The 16040-nt window shown below is 39.1% G+C and overlaps 1 protein-coding gene across 3 annotated transcripts in view; it reads left to right on the forward strand.

The window, feature by feature from the left end:
- chd1 (chromodomain helicase DNA binding protein 1) overlaps positions 1 to 15061 on the forward strand; it is a 29787-nt gene extending 14726 nt beyond the window's left edge. For 2 of the 3 annotated variants that reach the window (XM_041959691.1, XM_041959692.1), the window contains 18 exons: positions 1242 to 1390; positions 1586 to 1682; positions 2091 to 2186; positions 2288 to 2464; positions 2618 to 2778; positions 2866 to 2907; positions 2998 to 3131; positions 3389 to 3527; positions 3713 to 3863; positions 8932 to 9054; positions 9182 to 9325; positions 9427 to 9723; positions 9832 to 9966; positions 10242 to 10420; positions 10599 to 10698; positions 10804 to 10855; positions 10938 to 11175; positions 12342 to 15061. In XM_041959691.1, coding sequence (XP_041815625.1) covers positions 1242 to 1390; positions 1586 to 1682; positions 2091 to 2186; positions 2288 to 2464; positions 2618 to 2778; positions 2866 to 2907; positions 2998 to 3131; positions 3389 to 3527; positions 3713 to 3863; positions 8932 to 9054; positions 9182 to 9325; positions 9427 to 9723; positions 9832 to 9966; positions 10242 to 10420; positions 10599 to 10698; positions 10804 to 10855; positions 10938 to 11175; positions 12342 to 12624 — 2697 coding nt within the window. In that variant the 3' untranslated portion in view covers positions 12625 to 15061. The remainder of the gene's footprint in view (positions 1 to 1241; positions 1391 to 1585; positions 1683 to 2090; positions 2187 to 2287; positions 2465 to 2617; positions 2779 to 2865; positions 2908 to 2997; positions 3132 to 3388; positions 3528 to 3712; positions 3864 to 8931; positions 9055 to 9181; positions 9326 to 9426; positions 9724 to 9831; positions 9967 to 10241; positions 10421 to 10598; positions 10699 to 10803; positions 10856 to 10937; positions 11176 to 12341) is intronic. The other variant, XM_041959693.1, reaches the window with a different exon arrangement.
- The last annotated feature ends 979 nt before the right edge of the window (positions 15062 to 16040 follow it).

The raw sequence follows: 16040 nt of genomic DNA on the forward strand, positions 1-16040 counted from the left end.
GAAGTGCTCATGATCCAAAACATACCACCTCATTATTGAAGATGGTGGTGGAAGTGTCATGGCATGGGCATGTATGGCTGCCAATGGAACTGGTTCCCTTGTATTCATTGATGATTTGACTGCTGACAAAAGCAGCAGGATGAATTCTGAAGTGTTTCAAGCTATATTGTATGCTCATATTTAGCCAAATGCTTCAGAACTGATTGGACGGCGCTTCACAGTGCAGATGGACAATGAACCGAAGCATACTGCGTAAGCAACCAAAGAGTTTTTTAAGGCAAAGAAGTGGAATGTTATGCAATGGCCAAGTCAATCGCCTGACCCAAATCCAACTGAGCATGCATTTCACTTGCTGAAAATAAAACTGAAGGGAAAATGCCCCAAGAACAAGCAGGAACTGAAGACAGTTGAAGTAGAGGCCTGGCAGAGCATCACCAGGGATGAAACACAGCATCAGGTGATGTCTATGTGTTCCAGACTTCAGGCTGCAATTGAGTGCAAAGGATTTGCAACCAAGTATTAAAAAGAGAAGGTTTGATTTATGATTGTTAATTTGTCCCATTACTTTTGGTCCCTTAAAAAGTGGGAGGCACATAAACAAACTATTGTAATTCCTACTCCGTTGACCTGATTTGGATACCCTCAAATGAAAGCTGAAAGCACATCTTGTTCGTTTCATTTCAAATCCATTGTGGTGGTGTTTTGAGCAAAAAAGATGAGAATTGTGACTGTGTGCGTGTCCAGTTTTTGATACTGTTTAGTCGTCCCCAAATATACCCGCAGTATACAGTATTACCAGCTGATTACAAATGACATTGGAGGCCTTTGAGGGAGCCGCCAATCACTGCTTGTGATAAATGTTCCAGTTTGATTCTGTGAACAACATCAGAAATGGAATAGCAAATGTATACAAAACAAAATTTGAGTGTAAGATAGATAAAGAATGAAATGAATAACTTTTCGTGTGTGTGTGTGTGTGTGTGTGTGTGCGTGTGCGTGCGCGTACTACAAAATTTCCCACTGGAATGTAGTGAAGTAGAAGTACAAAGTCACATAAAAAGAAGTACATCAAAATATGACTTTAGTGCAGTACTTGTAAATAATTACATTTCCCCAGTGCAGTCATCACAGTTCTCCTGTATAACTGTGTTAATGTGATGACCTTTCTGACCTTACTTAGAATTTCTCTAGTAGTCATAAATTATGTTGTTGTATCCCACTGTTTGCTTGTGGAATGGCAGGTGAATATTTACCGTCTGGTGACAAAGGGCTCAGTGGAGGAGGACATCATTGAGAGGGCAAAGAAGAAAATGGTGCTGGACCACCTTGTCATTCAAAGGATGGACACCACAGGGAAAACTGTCCTCCATACCGGTGCTGCTCCCTCCAGGCAAGCAACGAATACTGCTTTCTGCTGCTCGACTGACTCCTTTTGCCTACATCCCTCTAGTACTAAAACTTATTACTGACAGAGCTGCAAAAAAACAAATCACATTATTTCCGATAGTAGTATTGCACTCTTCTCAAAGGTTGCTGCTATACTTGTTGTTGTTGTCTCAATTGAGTGTGTTTTCATTACATATAGTTCTGCACCATTCAACAAGGAGGAGCTGTCTGCCATCCTGAAGTTTGGTGCTGAAGAGCTTTTCAAAGAGACAGAGGGTGAGGAGCAGGAGCCTCAGGTATGCGGTTATATACTGAATTGTATGCTGTGTTTCAGTTATGCAGTAATAAGTTGAATCCTGTCTGTTGAAGTCTGGCATTTAAATCTCTTGGATCATAATGACTTATCACTTATCACTAATCACTTTGATAAAGCATGTTCCTAACCTGCCTAACCACCATTACAGCAACATGCGAGAGGGATGGTCAAACAAGCAAACCATAACATTTTTCTTAAACCATGATGTCATTGTTTATATAGCTTTCCTATCAAGTGTTTTTAAGATCAGTAACACAGATTACATTTGACCGGAACTTTCCCATTTGTGTGGGACTTGGAATCAAACGGAAGTCCTGATTGTATGTACATAATCATTTTTTTCTGAAATATATTGGATTAGCATGTCATGGCCTGTTTTGCTCTGTAGGAAATGGACATTGATGAGATTCTCAAAAGAGCTGAGACCAGGGAAAATGACCCTGGACCCTCCACAGTGGGAGAAGAACTGCTGTCCCAGTTCAAGGTGAAAAAAACAAAACAAAACAAAAATCTGTTCCTCGTTTCAGAAGCTGGTTGAACGGTATCCCAAGTAAACATGCATTCTTAATGACCTTACCTGTGCAGGTGGCCAACTTTTCCATGATGGAGGATGAGGAAATAGACATAGACTCTGAGCGTAGTCAGCGCAGTTGGGACGAAATCATTCCTGAGGAGCAGAGGAGGAGGATGGAGGAGGAGGAGAGACAGAAGGAGCTGGAGGAAATCTATTTGTTGCCACGCATGAGAAATTGTGCTAAACAGGTACACACATAGTCCTGCCAAATATAATAAGGACTCATGATTTAGGTTGTTAGTTTTCAGAAAAAGTCTCTAAATTGTGTGCTATGGAGTGGTATTGCGTGTTTTCAGGTCTGGATGAAGTTCGAGGGGATTTTTCTTGGTTTTTGTTAACAGATAAGCTTTAATGCTAGTGAGGGTCGGCAGAACAGGAACAGGAGGTACTCTGGCTCTGACAGCGACTCTCCCTCAGACCGAAAGAGGCCAAAGAAACGAGGACGGCCTCGGACCATTCCACGAGAAAATATTAAGGGCTTCAGTGATGCTGAGATCCGGAGGTGATTATATTGACCGATTTCTCAATTTGGCTATTTATCTACTCCTCCTAACATATTCCTATAAACATCTGTGTCAACTACTTACAGATTTGTGAAGAGTTATAAAAAATTTGGAGGACCATTGGAACGGTAAGTTGCATCAGACTTTTTTAAATTGTTTTTAGAAATGAACAAGAACAATCTGCCACAGTCTGCTCAACACATGTGGTCTTCACTCAGGTTGGATGCTATTGCTCGTGATGCTGAACTTGTGGATAAATCTGAACATGACCTGAAACGCTTGGCAGAGACGGTTCACAATGGCTGTGTGAGAACACTACGAGAAAATCCCTGTGGACAAGAGAAGACCTCAGGTAACCATACAGATCAGTGGCTTATTTCAATACTTAATAGTTATAGATAAATAAATACTGCTTTGGAAAAGAGAATGCCTACTCTAGTGCAGAATTCTCTGCTTTAGGTGAATTTGAATCAATTTTATCCTCATCTGATCATAGTACAGGTTTGCAAATTTTACAGCAAATGAACTTTGCTCCATTTTCATACCATTCCATGAGTAAATGACAAACAAAGTGAAAACTTAATTATTTTCCACTTGATCGATCGTCAGGAGGCAGAAGAGGGAAGGTGAAAGGCCCTACATTCAGGATCTCTGGAGTACAGGTGAATGCCAAGCTTGTTATCTCCCACGAGGAAGAGCTGGCGCCACTCCACAAGGCCATTCCTGCTGACCCGGAGGAGAGAAAGAAGTAGGGCCCCCAATACACATGATAGGATTTTTGTGAGACAGACCTGCTTGCTTTTATATATCTTTGTGATATGCAATAAGTAAATGGCACATACTCTGATAGTTTATATCAGTCAACCCTGTACCTTATGTGACATGACCAAATATATTTGTATATCTAGTTTTTAAAGGTGTGTATTTGCATAGGTATATTATTCCATGCCACTCGAAGGCAGCACACTTTGACATTGAGTGGGGAAAGGAGGATGACTCCAGCCTCCTCATAGGAATCTATGAGTACGGTTATGGCAGCTGGGAGATGATCAAGATGGACCCAGACCTCAATCTCACACACAAGGTGAGTTCAGGCACAATACATTTGTTATCTCTTTGTATGATCTTTAGCGGGTCATGTGTATTGTACTATTGTCTTGCTGTTAATATTACATACAAACAATGTACATTTTGGTGTCAAAATAAGCCAAAAATTAAGTTTGATAATTTCTTCTAAAAAACCCACATGTCTTCGAACCATTCGAATATCTGTGGATTATGTAGATAACAAGGAAAACCAATACGACAGACATACTACTTGAATTTTGCTTCAACCCAGATGTCTTTTAAAAGAGCTACATACATCCACATTACAAAATAAACAAATGTCATGCAGTGAATGCTTTGCAGGAATCATTAAAAGATGAGATCCTACATGATTTGGGTGAAGGTTATCACGTTTAAGGTAATCCTTTCTGTTGTATTAGGCGGTGAAGTTGTCTATCTTTATCTTTATCTTTGCCTGCAGTTGCCTTTGTCAGCTTTAACTCTAAGTAGCCAAAAGGAGGAAGTTAGAAGGGCTGTCAGAACTGACCAAAAATTACGCTTGATTAGTCCTTCTGAAAAACATTGGTTGATCAGTCTGTCTGAAAAAACACATGGGGGTCAAACCATTCCCGTGCATTATGCCCATAAAATGGTAAACCAATAGGCTACAAGAGAGAGACATACTACATGTATAGGTGTATTTATTTCAACATAAACATGTCTTTTAAAAGCTCTACATACCTACACATCAAGAATAAACAAATAAAATAATGTCATATACCGTGTTGTTGAATTATGTGCTTTTTATATTTTCAATCAATGAAAGTGACATTGTGCACAAACGGGAAGAATTCTGGTTAAATATAATCTTATAATGAACCCTGTTTACCCACGTTTTTTTCAACATTGAATGAGAATGCTGCAGCTGGCAGCCACGAAACAGACTGCAATTCCCTGCGGGTATATGTGCACCGTCAATGTACGTCCACCGAGAATGTTTGATTTTCCCACTGACTGGATGGAAAGGATCCCATCCTATCCCAGCTGTTACATTGCTCTGGCCAAAACCATCAGACTCCATTCACAGAAACAATGATTTTACCATTGTAGAAAGACATTGAATTGCAACAAAAACAAAGATAAAACTCACCCAGACCTTTTTGGATCATCTTCTTACTTCTTGCTGTTTTGCCGAACAATCATCACCAACTCTGGTTTGGTTGACTCTTACTTCACTGAATTGGAAGAGAAGCCAGAGAGAGGGCAGACACCAGAGAAGCAGTGGGGGAAACAGCATGTGGACAGAATTTTTTCACATCTAAATAGGGAATGACAAAGGTACCTCGTCCATATTTATGATCTCATCTGGTCCGATGGAGTGTTCTTGTGTCTTTGTTTCAATGAATTTGTGGAAGTTTTTGATTTTTTCCTCATAGTCAGGGGGGAGTTGCTGACAGAGAGTGGTCCGTGCCCTGATGGACAGGTTTTTACGCATCATAAATCTGAAACACCATGACGGCCCTGCTTTGAAATCGTTAATTTCCATTTCGCGGGCAAAGGTTTTGGCTTTAAGTCGGATCTGTACAGTGGATACACCTCGGCCACCTGCTCTCTGCGTGTTCACCCAGTCCTCCAGGACATTTTCATGTTCAGGTCACCTGCTTTTATGTCCCCTGAAAGCTTTCCTCGACTTTGGGCATTGCATGAGCTCTTCCCGCTGCCTCCTCCAACGTCTCACTATAGACTCATTGACGCTAAGCTTCCGAGCAGCAGCGCGGTTTCCTTCCTGTATAGCGAGATCGCTGGCCTTCAACTTAAAACTTGCATCATACAAACTTCTTCGTGTGGGTTCCATGATGAAGGGGTGAGAAAATCTGTAATTTGTCGTCCTTCTATTTGCTCCTACCTACTTCTATCTGCTAAAGAAGAAGTAGCGTATTCTCCTTTGCATTTATTTTGTCTTAGTTTTGATTCTAATTTCAGTTAGAGCGCCCCTAGCGGTGGAAGAAAAATCCACAGAATAGCCGCACCTTTGTATGAGCCGCATGGTTCAAAACCTATGAAAAAAGTAGCGGCTTATAGTCCAGAAAATACGGTATTTTCACAGTACATTATGACAGTGGAGACTTGTTGTATTTCAACAGATTTTTCCGGTAAAACAAAAAAACTGTTAAAACTGCACAAAGGAAAGTCTTGTTTTGTGACTCCTGTCCATCTTCAGTGCAGCTGTGGTGGCTGTGCTGCTTCTTTTTTCACAGTCGAAATATTAAGGTGCGGAATTGAATGTGTGGAATTTTTACAACTTGAATATACATCGGAATTTAAAATATTCATTTACAGTCCTAATGTATGTACTGTGAAAAACAGCCTAGTAAACAAGATAATACCATTTCTGAAGAAATTGCAAAGATGCTATCTTGGAGAAACTGATACTAAATTACCTTGCTGATGACTAAAGAAAGGCTGAAGCTAGCTTCACTGCTGGAATTGCTGGAAACTAATCTGCATTGTTGGCACAAAAAAACCCGAAAACAGTCTTAAAAACAAAAATTTGTGTTGTCTTGGAAAATTAATTGTACAAGGCTCTATCTATCAGAGAACGTTGCCACCTGATATGTTTGGTTATGTTCAGGATCACATTACTGTGTGAATGGAAGTTTATGGATGAAAGTATTTTGAACAGGCTACTCTTGGCTATGTTGTGGAAACAGTGTGCACACCTCCCAAGTAACATCACATGGCAGCACACGCAGGTTGAATGACATGACAACTTAAGTTTAATTAAATTTACTATTAAATCCCTCAAATGAAAATGCTAGTCACTGCTGGCTGGTAACATGTCTTTCTTCCCAGCTTTAAAAGGTTGAATATTGTTAAATTGGTTAGCATGTTTGGTTCAAGTTGATGAGTTTGCGTGCTTGTTTGACCTGCAAAGGTTTAAATGTTTGCAGGTCAAAAATAAATGAGATTTGAACATCAATATAGCAGCAAACAACTATTTGCTATGTAAAGATATAGTGTAGTAATGGTAGTTGTTCCAACAAAAAAAAATAGCGAAGATGTACAACCTCTTGCTTGCCTCAGGTACCTACCTCATCACTTGTTCATTGTTCACAAAAGGGTAACTTAATTCAGCTGTATATCTCGTGTCTTTAGGGGCCACTTTCTCTAACATTGAATGGATTCCACTGTCTCTCAACTGTGTCTGCCTGACACTCAGACTGGGCTTTCCTGGTTTGTTCACAATCAACAATTCATTTATTTGTCCCATTAGCAAAATCTGTTGGTAGCTTGCTTGTGTAAGAAGAAATTATGAACAGGATTTTCTCTGACCTTGCAGACAGTATACAACTCACTTCTGAAATACCAGGTGTAGAATTGGCATTTAAATTTTTTATAAATTCATTGATAGACATACACCTTTTAAATAGCATAGAGTTAAAGACAGATGAAGCCCCTGGTTCTACAGAGAATTATCAATAATGTTCAAGGCAGGGGTCTAGTACTGGTGAAGCAGTCCACTGGCTGACTTTTAGACCACTCAAAAAATACACATCCTCCTTGAGAAATACAGAGGCCAATTATCACATGGAATTAATATGTAGCTCTTTTACAAACCTGGCAAAATTTTGGAAAGCAGTTCTAGCTATCTAGCTGGATCAAAAAGTTATATTTAACTTTCACAATTACACACTTGTCAGCATGCTTTGACCACAAAAACAAAGCTAATTATCCTGTGCTCAGTAGGAATCAGATAATTGAGGCTGTCTGCTTTTCTCTTTTGGATTATGGTGACATCGTCTATAGAAAGGCCTCTGCCCTGACTCATAACCCCCTAGATTCAGTGTATCACTCCACCATTCTTCTACTCACCATTGAGTCTTATATGAAAAGGTTGGTTGGTCACCTCCAACAGTAAGACATAACAGGTGTTGTTTTCTGTTTATTTTTAATGCCCTTAATGGCAACATGCCATCATGCATCACGTCCTTATGAAATTGGTCCCATAGTCATTATTTGACCCATTCATGTCATTGACTTATTCTTAAAGTCCTGCATGCAAACACTAAATTTGACACGAAACTCCACACACAAGGAAAACTTATTAGATATAATTAAATTTAAAACCATGATTAAAGCTACTTGACTCTTGAATGTAGCTGCTTTTAACTATGTTTTGCTGTTTGTTTTCACATTATTTTTGTGTGTATTTATTCTGTTTTAACTGCCCTTAATGATTCTTGGAAATTTTAAATAAAGGCTGAATGAATGCAGTGTAGAAACCATATGTGGCAGCAGTGTGACAGAAATGTCAGTCAAGTGTTTGGTGAGCACCACAGACTTCAGAGAAGCAGTCTATTCAACTGTTCATAAATCAGCTTTGTGTGTTGAACTGCACTTGCCATGGTGATGGTACTTAGTTTAGACTAACTCTTGTTGCCCAAATTATTATATCATGAAAGACAGGAGACTCTGAGTGCAGTTAAATACTGTATTTTGCTTCTTTGTGTTGTCAAAAATATGGAAAATAGAGCAGGTTAAAAAAAAAAGTAATTTAAATCACGAGAGAGGGCAGAGTGGGTGGAATAATAACAATGAATTATTGAAGAAGCAAGTACAGTATATTTTCAGAAGTCTGTCTCTGTGGTGAAGTCCTGCAGTTTTATTTTAATTGTGTTTCTGATATTCACCACTTCATGTAGGCAGGCCAGTCAAATCAATTCACCTCTATCTGAAAATATTTGTTTAATATTTTGTATCAATGTCTTCAAATGTCAGTACACAAGCAAGTGAAATGTAATGTGATTGAGTGTGACACATTGGAAAAGTAACTATAATTACAGCTTCAGTGCAATTCAGGGCTATCCAACAGAAATACTGGATTTCAGAGCTTTGACCCCTACTAATAGATTCTCAACCTGCTTGTTATCTCATTTTTTATACACTTCAAAAACATTAATATGTTTATCGGTAGCATAGTAGCAACATCAGACTTCATTATTGTCATGTTTACTGTGAATTCTTTCTGCCTAATGATTCACAGCACTGTTATCTTCTTCTGTGAAAATTACATAATAATGTTTACTGTGTCCATTGCTGACCAGCTCCTACCAGACGACCCTGACAAGAAGCCACAAGCAAAACAGTTACAGACCAGAGCAGACTACCTCATCAAATTGCTGAGCAAGGACCTGGCCAAAAAAGAAGCACTGAAACAAGCAGGGGCAGTAAGTCTTACAGTAACTCTACACATAAAGCCTCCTCTGCATCACTAACTAGAATGCCTGTCAAATTTGATATAGGATATATTGGCGTGTATGTCTACCACAATCTACCATGCCTCTTTGTACGTAGGCCAGTTCACGAAAAAGAAAACCAAGAAGTAAAAAGAGCAAAACTCTGAAGCCAACTAAGACAGATGAGGTGATGAAAAGCACATCCTCAGATCCCTCATCGGACAAGAGGTCAGATGAAGACGATGAAATTGAGGAGGAAAAGGTAAATTTAGATGCTACTTTGCAGTTTTCTTGCTGTACAATGAAATCAATGTTTCCTGTTTTCAATTGGAGTTGATGTATAATGTGCTTGGAACCTTTCAGGTGGTGGCACCAGTAAAGGCACTGAGCAGACGGGGCCGAACAGACAGGATGGTGGTGGTGGAGGAGGAGCAGGAGGAGCAGGAGGAGGAGGAGGAGGAGGAGGAAGAAGAAGAAGAAGAAGAAGATGAGCCAGAGGAGGTTTCTTCATCAGGAGAGAGGGAGCTCAAAGGAAAAGAGATCAAAAAAAAGGAGAGGAAGGAGGAAAGTTGGGATATTAAAGAGACCAAGGAGCCTAAAGACAAAAAAGAAACAAAGCCTTTGGAGGCAGTTCATAAACAAGAGGAGAACATGGAAAAGGTAAAATAGAAATTCCATATGTGTTATACTTCTGTACTATTATGAACCATAGACTTGATTTATGAAAACAATAATTTGGTTTGGAGGTAATTCTCAAATCTTACTCAGCAGAATGAAGTAAAAACTGAGGTACGAGAACGAACAAAGAAAGCCTCTGACGTGCCAGTCCATATAACTGCAAGTGGAGAAAATGTGCCAGTATCTGAGGAGTCTGAGGAACTTGACCAGAGGACCTTCAGTGTGGTATGTATCAATTAATAATTAATCTTCAGATAAACTATATGCAGTGTGTGGTTAAATGTTCAGCTAATGGCAAAACATATATATATATATATATACACTGCGATTTATTTTGGCTTAAATTGTCTCAACCGATAATAACATGTCAAAGACTAATGGAATAGCAGCACCATTAAAGCAGACCGTGATGACTAAGATAATGGAGAATGTTTAATAATAATAGTAATAAAGTCTTGGGTTGCAGTTGCTGGAGTTTACTTTTTTTTTTATTGTTGCAGTGTAAAGAGAGGATGCGGCCAGTTAAAGCAGCACTGAAGCAGCTGGACAGACCAGAGAAAGGACTGTCAGAGCGTGAGCAGCTCGAACATACAAGACAGTGCCTCATAAAGATTGGAGACCATATCACTGAGTGTCTAAAGGAATATTCGAATCCTGACCAGATCAAACAGTGGAGAAAGTTAGTATACACCGTCTCTTCTTGTGATACTTGCATTTAACAAATATTGCATACAAGTTCCACACAAAGTTAAATTAGCCATCGACATACCTGTGTCAGTTTGAATGGGGTAAGACTTGCATTTTTTTTTGTCTGTTACGCACAGTATGGTTAAGCTGGTGGTGTTTGTCTTTTACAGAAACCTGTGGATATTTGTTTCCAAATTCACTGAGTTTGATGCCAGGAAACTACATAAACTATATAAGCATGCAATCAAGAAAAGACAAGAGAATGCCCAGGTATGTGAAGGCCCTACAGTAACTCTTACAATATGATGATACAATACGATATCCTGTGCTCACATTAGAAGTACATGATGACTGATGATGATTCTGTTTTTTCAGGCACTAGAGCAGAACACTAGAAATATAAACACCCACAGCTATAAACATGCAGGTACAGTCAGTTTCCCTTTGTTGCACTTAAATAAAAAGATGAGCAAATTGACACTTGACTAATTTGTGGTCTTCATCCTTAGATATAGAAAGGCTGAAAGACAACTCTCACCAGGATGAGAGCAGCAGGGACAGCTGCAGCTCGGACAGGCATCAGCCTTCAGGTCGATACCATGAGAGCAGTAAGGAGAGACACAGCTCAGAGTCCCACAGGAAGACCATAGGAGAGTCGAGGAAAAGACCATACTCCTCCTTCAGCAACGGCAAAGACCACAGAGACAGAGACCACTACAGACCAGACAGCAGAGACAGACAGGACAGGTGAGGGACAAGGACTGGCTAAATGGTGCTTCCAGGAACATTATGTCACAGTATCTACCCTCTGATGTCAGCTTACCAATGTCAAGCCACAGACTATTACATTTGAAGGATAAAGCTGTCATTATTCAATAATGTTATTGTCAAAAAAATTCCACAAAAACACCAAGCAAAGACGTGTCTCTTAATACTGTCAGATCTCCCTAGCTTGTCTGTGCCTCTCTCCCTCAAAATCCATTTGCTCCTTCTAAATCTCCTTAAATGCAGAGAATAATTTCCCAGTCTTGGGATCAATAAAGTAAATAAACTTAAACTTAAAAGATAAGAGTTTTTAAAAGATAAATCTTTTAAGAACACTCACAAATATTGTTTCAGCTTTTCATCCGGTACATCCTGGAAAACAGTTTTTCAGTTATGGAAAATGAGAAACAAAAGAAAATGTCCTGGAAAAAATGAAAAGAATATTTCAGCATTCTCCTATTTTTCTTTAGCTGAGACTGAAGAACAAAGAAAAGAAAAGTCTGTTGCCTATATTGTCCTCTCTGTACCACCCAGGAGTGCATCCACAGCTGTCCACATGCTGCGATTGGTCGGGTTCTTATGTGACACAGCAGGACTTTAACTAACATGGTGACCATCATCAAAGACAAAAATACTGTGTAGTCTTGAAGTTGTAGGCTACTATTTGTATTAGTGTTGATAACAAAAAAGTAATTCAGGTTATAAATGAATAATGAAGATAAGCGAACAGCCTAATATATTTAATGGTCAGATTGTAATTAAACTGGTCTAACCAGGACAGGCAATGAAAAGCACTTAAGCATGAAAATAATGTATGCTCATGCGTCATACTGACCAGCCCTGTTTTAGTTATTTAAAAGTATTGTGAATTTCAGGTTGGGGTTCGGCAATGGTGATTCGATAACTTTCATTTACTGAAATGTGAGCAGTTCAGATTTTTTTTTGTACCTACACATCTCATTATTGTCTACAGTCATCATCCAGAATACAGCAAAGAAGGTTAAAGTCTTTATAAAATCAAATATCAGAGTATATGAACTTGGTATATAGAATACCTGTACTCTAGCATTGAAAGTGTTTTGCCGTTTAAGTTCCATCTTTCCTTTGTTGCTCAGTCATGCTGATGCTAATGCTGTGTGTACATGCAGATACTACAATGACAGTAAACACAGGAAGCTAGAGGAGTTCCGCTCCAGCAGAGACCATCGGCCAGACATGAAGGATCATTCCCATTTAGACCATCGCTCTTCATACCGTTATCACTCAGACTGGCAGACAGAGCAGCGAGCCTCAGCCAGTGGGCCCCGCTCTCCCCGAGACCAGCGCTCACCCTACGACTCCCGGTCACCCATGGGACACCGCTCACCTTTTGACTACTCATCAGACCATAAGAGCACACCAGAGCAGATCTGGAGCAGCCGTAAAACATAACAGGAGCTGCCCGGGTCTGCTAGTAGCAGCCATAGACTCAGCAACACAGCAAATGCCTTACAGGGACTGTGGACTCAAACTAACAGCTTTCTGAAGCACTGTTTCAGTCAGTTCAGCATGGCTGTCATCTCCTCGCTTCAGCTGCAGCTCATCTCGGGAACCTGGGAGATTAACACTCGGGAGCGGCTCAAACCAGGCAGCAGAGAAAAAAAATCAAAGCATATTTTTGTATTGAAGAGTTTAAAGCTGCGTTGTTGTGTAATCTCAGCAGCATGCAGCACAATGTTTTGTTATTTTTATAAACTTTTTTTAACCTTGGAAATGGACACAATGACCCTGAGTGCTGCCTCTTATTCCCACCAACCCATGACACTGGATCCTGTATTTGACTGTTTCTCTATGTTCGATTGTCTGTCTCTGTCTCTATATCATGCTTAATGTGATTATCTACCTTAATTTAAGTGTTAACGCAATGAGATGTCAGTTGTCACACGAATCATATTACAAGATAATGTAAAGGTGTCTGGTTGAATCCAGTCTGGGCTCAGGCTCACCACCTTAAGTACCTCATTTACAGCATTTCTCATTTTCTCAGCAGGTTTTCTGTTTTTTTTTTTCCACCAGGTGTGAATTATTTAATAACATCTTAGCTGTTTAAAAAAAAGTTTGATTTTTTTTTGAGTGACTTGTCTCATGTTTTTTTTCCTTCAATAATACTGTTGTAAATTTTTGTAAAATAGTAAATCAGTGGTCTTTTTTCCTCAGGCTTTTGGGATTTATTATGACTCTACTTTTCCCCATCAACTCAGGCTTTTTTGATGTTCTACAAGTGAGTTTCTGTATAATAGTTCTTTCATGATAATGCTTTCAGAATGTAACTTTTGGTAAAGGGAAAGTTCTTGAACGATAACTCAGTTTTATTCACTAGCTGCTTAGTTCTTTTGCCTCAGTGTGTAGAAATCAGTGAGTTGAAAGGAACTGACTTAAAATCACAGTCTGAAAGTAGACATTTGTCTTTCAATAGAAGCACCTGTTAGATGTTAAATAAACTTAGACTTTTTACATATTTGTTTCTCTACCTTTCATTTTATTTTCTACTTAGGCAATAATAATGTCAATATTTCTATGCAGCCAAGTATATTTGTGGTGAACCACCCAACTGAATGAAGTCACTGTTATGGTTCACATTGTTGTACATAAATTTCCTCTATATTTCAAAATGAATTTACACTGAAAGTGCATGAATTTTTATGAACTGTTTTATATAGTTGTTTATGAAGCCATTAAAATCAATCACTGTATTCACTCTTACCAACTCTTCAACAAAGTGTCAACTTTTTGATTCTACTAAAAATCAATTTTGAAGAACATCAGGTAGTTTGATTTCATTACACTTCGCTATGACAAGCAAAATCCTAGGCAGTATCTGTCAAGACACAATCACTGCAAATAATTTTTACTTTGCTTATGTTGCTATGTCGTGACTTTTGTTTGAATGAAATGAGAGACTTCAGTGGTACCCCCTCCAGGGTCACCTGCAAAAGCCACAGCAGGAACAAAGTCATCAATCGAGTGTACCCAGAGTACGAGTGTAGTGTGCTTATGTGTTAGACCAGGACCATAGTGAAGTTAGTTCTTCAAAACACTGAATTATCACATCAGGTTATATTGTATTGCACAATGTGAATCATTGAGTCAACATTACATCATTATTGCAAAACATTTGTTACAAAACTAAAGTTCATCAATGAGAACATCTGCCACAAAATTTGCATGTCCCTTCATCATTGCTTAAGTGAGGACAGTCAAGGAACTGTCAGCGTGACAAAGGACACTAAAACTTTCTAACCAAGACACACACTAACCAAGCTGTTATTCACAATTTTTTCATAGGCCTTTTTTCACACATGGGTAACTCAGAGCATAAAATACCACTGCTTTGTCATGCCCCTCAGCATCTGAATGAGACACACTGAGCTTTCAGCTAACCCCAGTGTAAACCCATACCCATGGCTGCGTCACATTCGTTTTTGTTCCTTCCTCCACAAGGCTTCATACACCAACGACAACTTGTCAGAAGTGGAACGTTTTGTCTGCCTGATTTTGTTGACTTGCTTAGATTTTGTTGATGTGGTCATTTTTCCTTGATGTTTGTGCGTCTACCCTGAATAAGTGAGCTATGTAGTTAAATTCCTTTCTTTTTGTCTGTTATGTGTTTACTGTTTTTGTACGATCGGGAGACTGCACAGGATGTTTTATCTTGAAAATTACCTGATTCTCAATACTGTTTTTGCGTGTGACTTCCCGCCTGGCTCGATCTGCCCTATGCAGTTTGAGACAGAGTCCATGAAAAATACACTAGTACATTTGTGCTTCATTTATAGAACCACTTCCATATGCATAAAAAGATTTCTAATATGGATATACCTGCTTGTACCTGTCTGTTACTGTGCCGTCAAATAAATAGTTGAGACAGCATGGGTCCCGTCATATGTGCCCTGAATAACTCAACAAGGTGAATGTCAATCTTAAGGTTTAGCCAGATTCGGCCATCTGCAGGGAATTAATATTGATAAGGAAACACCTATCACTTCTAAAGTCAGGGTGATAGGACCACCGTGGGACCAATGAAGCCTCACAGAAAAAGGCAACACTTGTTACTGGAAATCAGAAGATAAAAACATAGTACACAGGAAACATAGCTTTTATGATACAGTTAATTTAACAGTGTAAATGATGATAGATTAGGCCAGTAGCAGAAACTTGTCTATTTTTTTGATACGCCAAATGCTATCCTCATTGCACCCATCAAATGCTAACTACTCTGCTAACAATTTCATTAATTAAAGCAGATAGGGGATAGTTTGACTGGTATTATTTGAGTAAGTAATTTATTGAAATAAATGAAGGTTGCTATTTTCTGGTTCTCTTCCAGACTCACAGCAAGAGGTAGCTGAATTTGTTGTAGCAGGTAATCGATATCACCAAACCCCAGTTGTACATTTTTCTGAAATACATAAGATAGTGAGTTTTCACACACAATACTGAGGTTTTTTTTTACATCTGTTGTATTTACCCTAAGACTAAATCAGTGAGAGTACCAGATAATTGTGAAGCAACGACTGTAGCTCCTATATTAAAAGTGAACGCTTGGGTTGAGTCAGTTCTTTGGGATTCTGTTTTGTCTCTAACCTCTGCAAACGTAACTCCACTAAACAATGCTGTCTCTGCAGGGACTGCAGGAAAAACTACAGATTGTGCAATACCCTCTGCATTGCGAGATGTCATTGAACTATTGCCAGTTCCCTTCTGTTTCTACTGTAACTACAATCCAGCCCTTATAGAATTCAGATCTGAGCCAAGATAGCAAAATCTGAGATCTGAATCTGCCATTCTTAGTCACACTTATAAGGCTA

This window comes from Chelmon rostratus, chromosome 19 (genome assembly GCF_017976325.1).
Source record: "Chelmon rostratus isolate fCheRos1 chromosome 19, fCheRos1.pri, whole genome shotgun sequence".
In the NCBI taxonomy this organism is placed as follows: domain Eukaryota; kingdom Metazoa; phylum Chordata; class Actinopteri; order Chaetodontiformes; family Chaetodontidae; genus Chelmon; species Chelmon rostratus.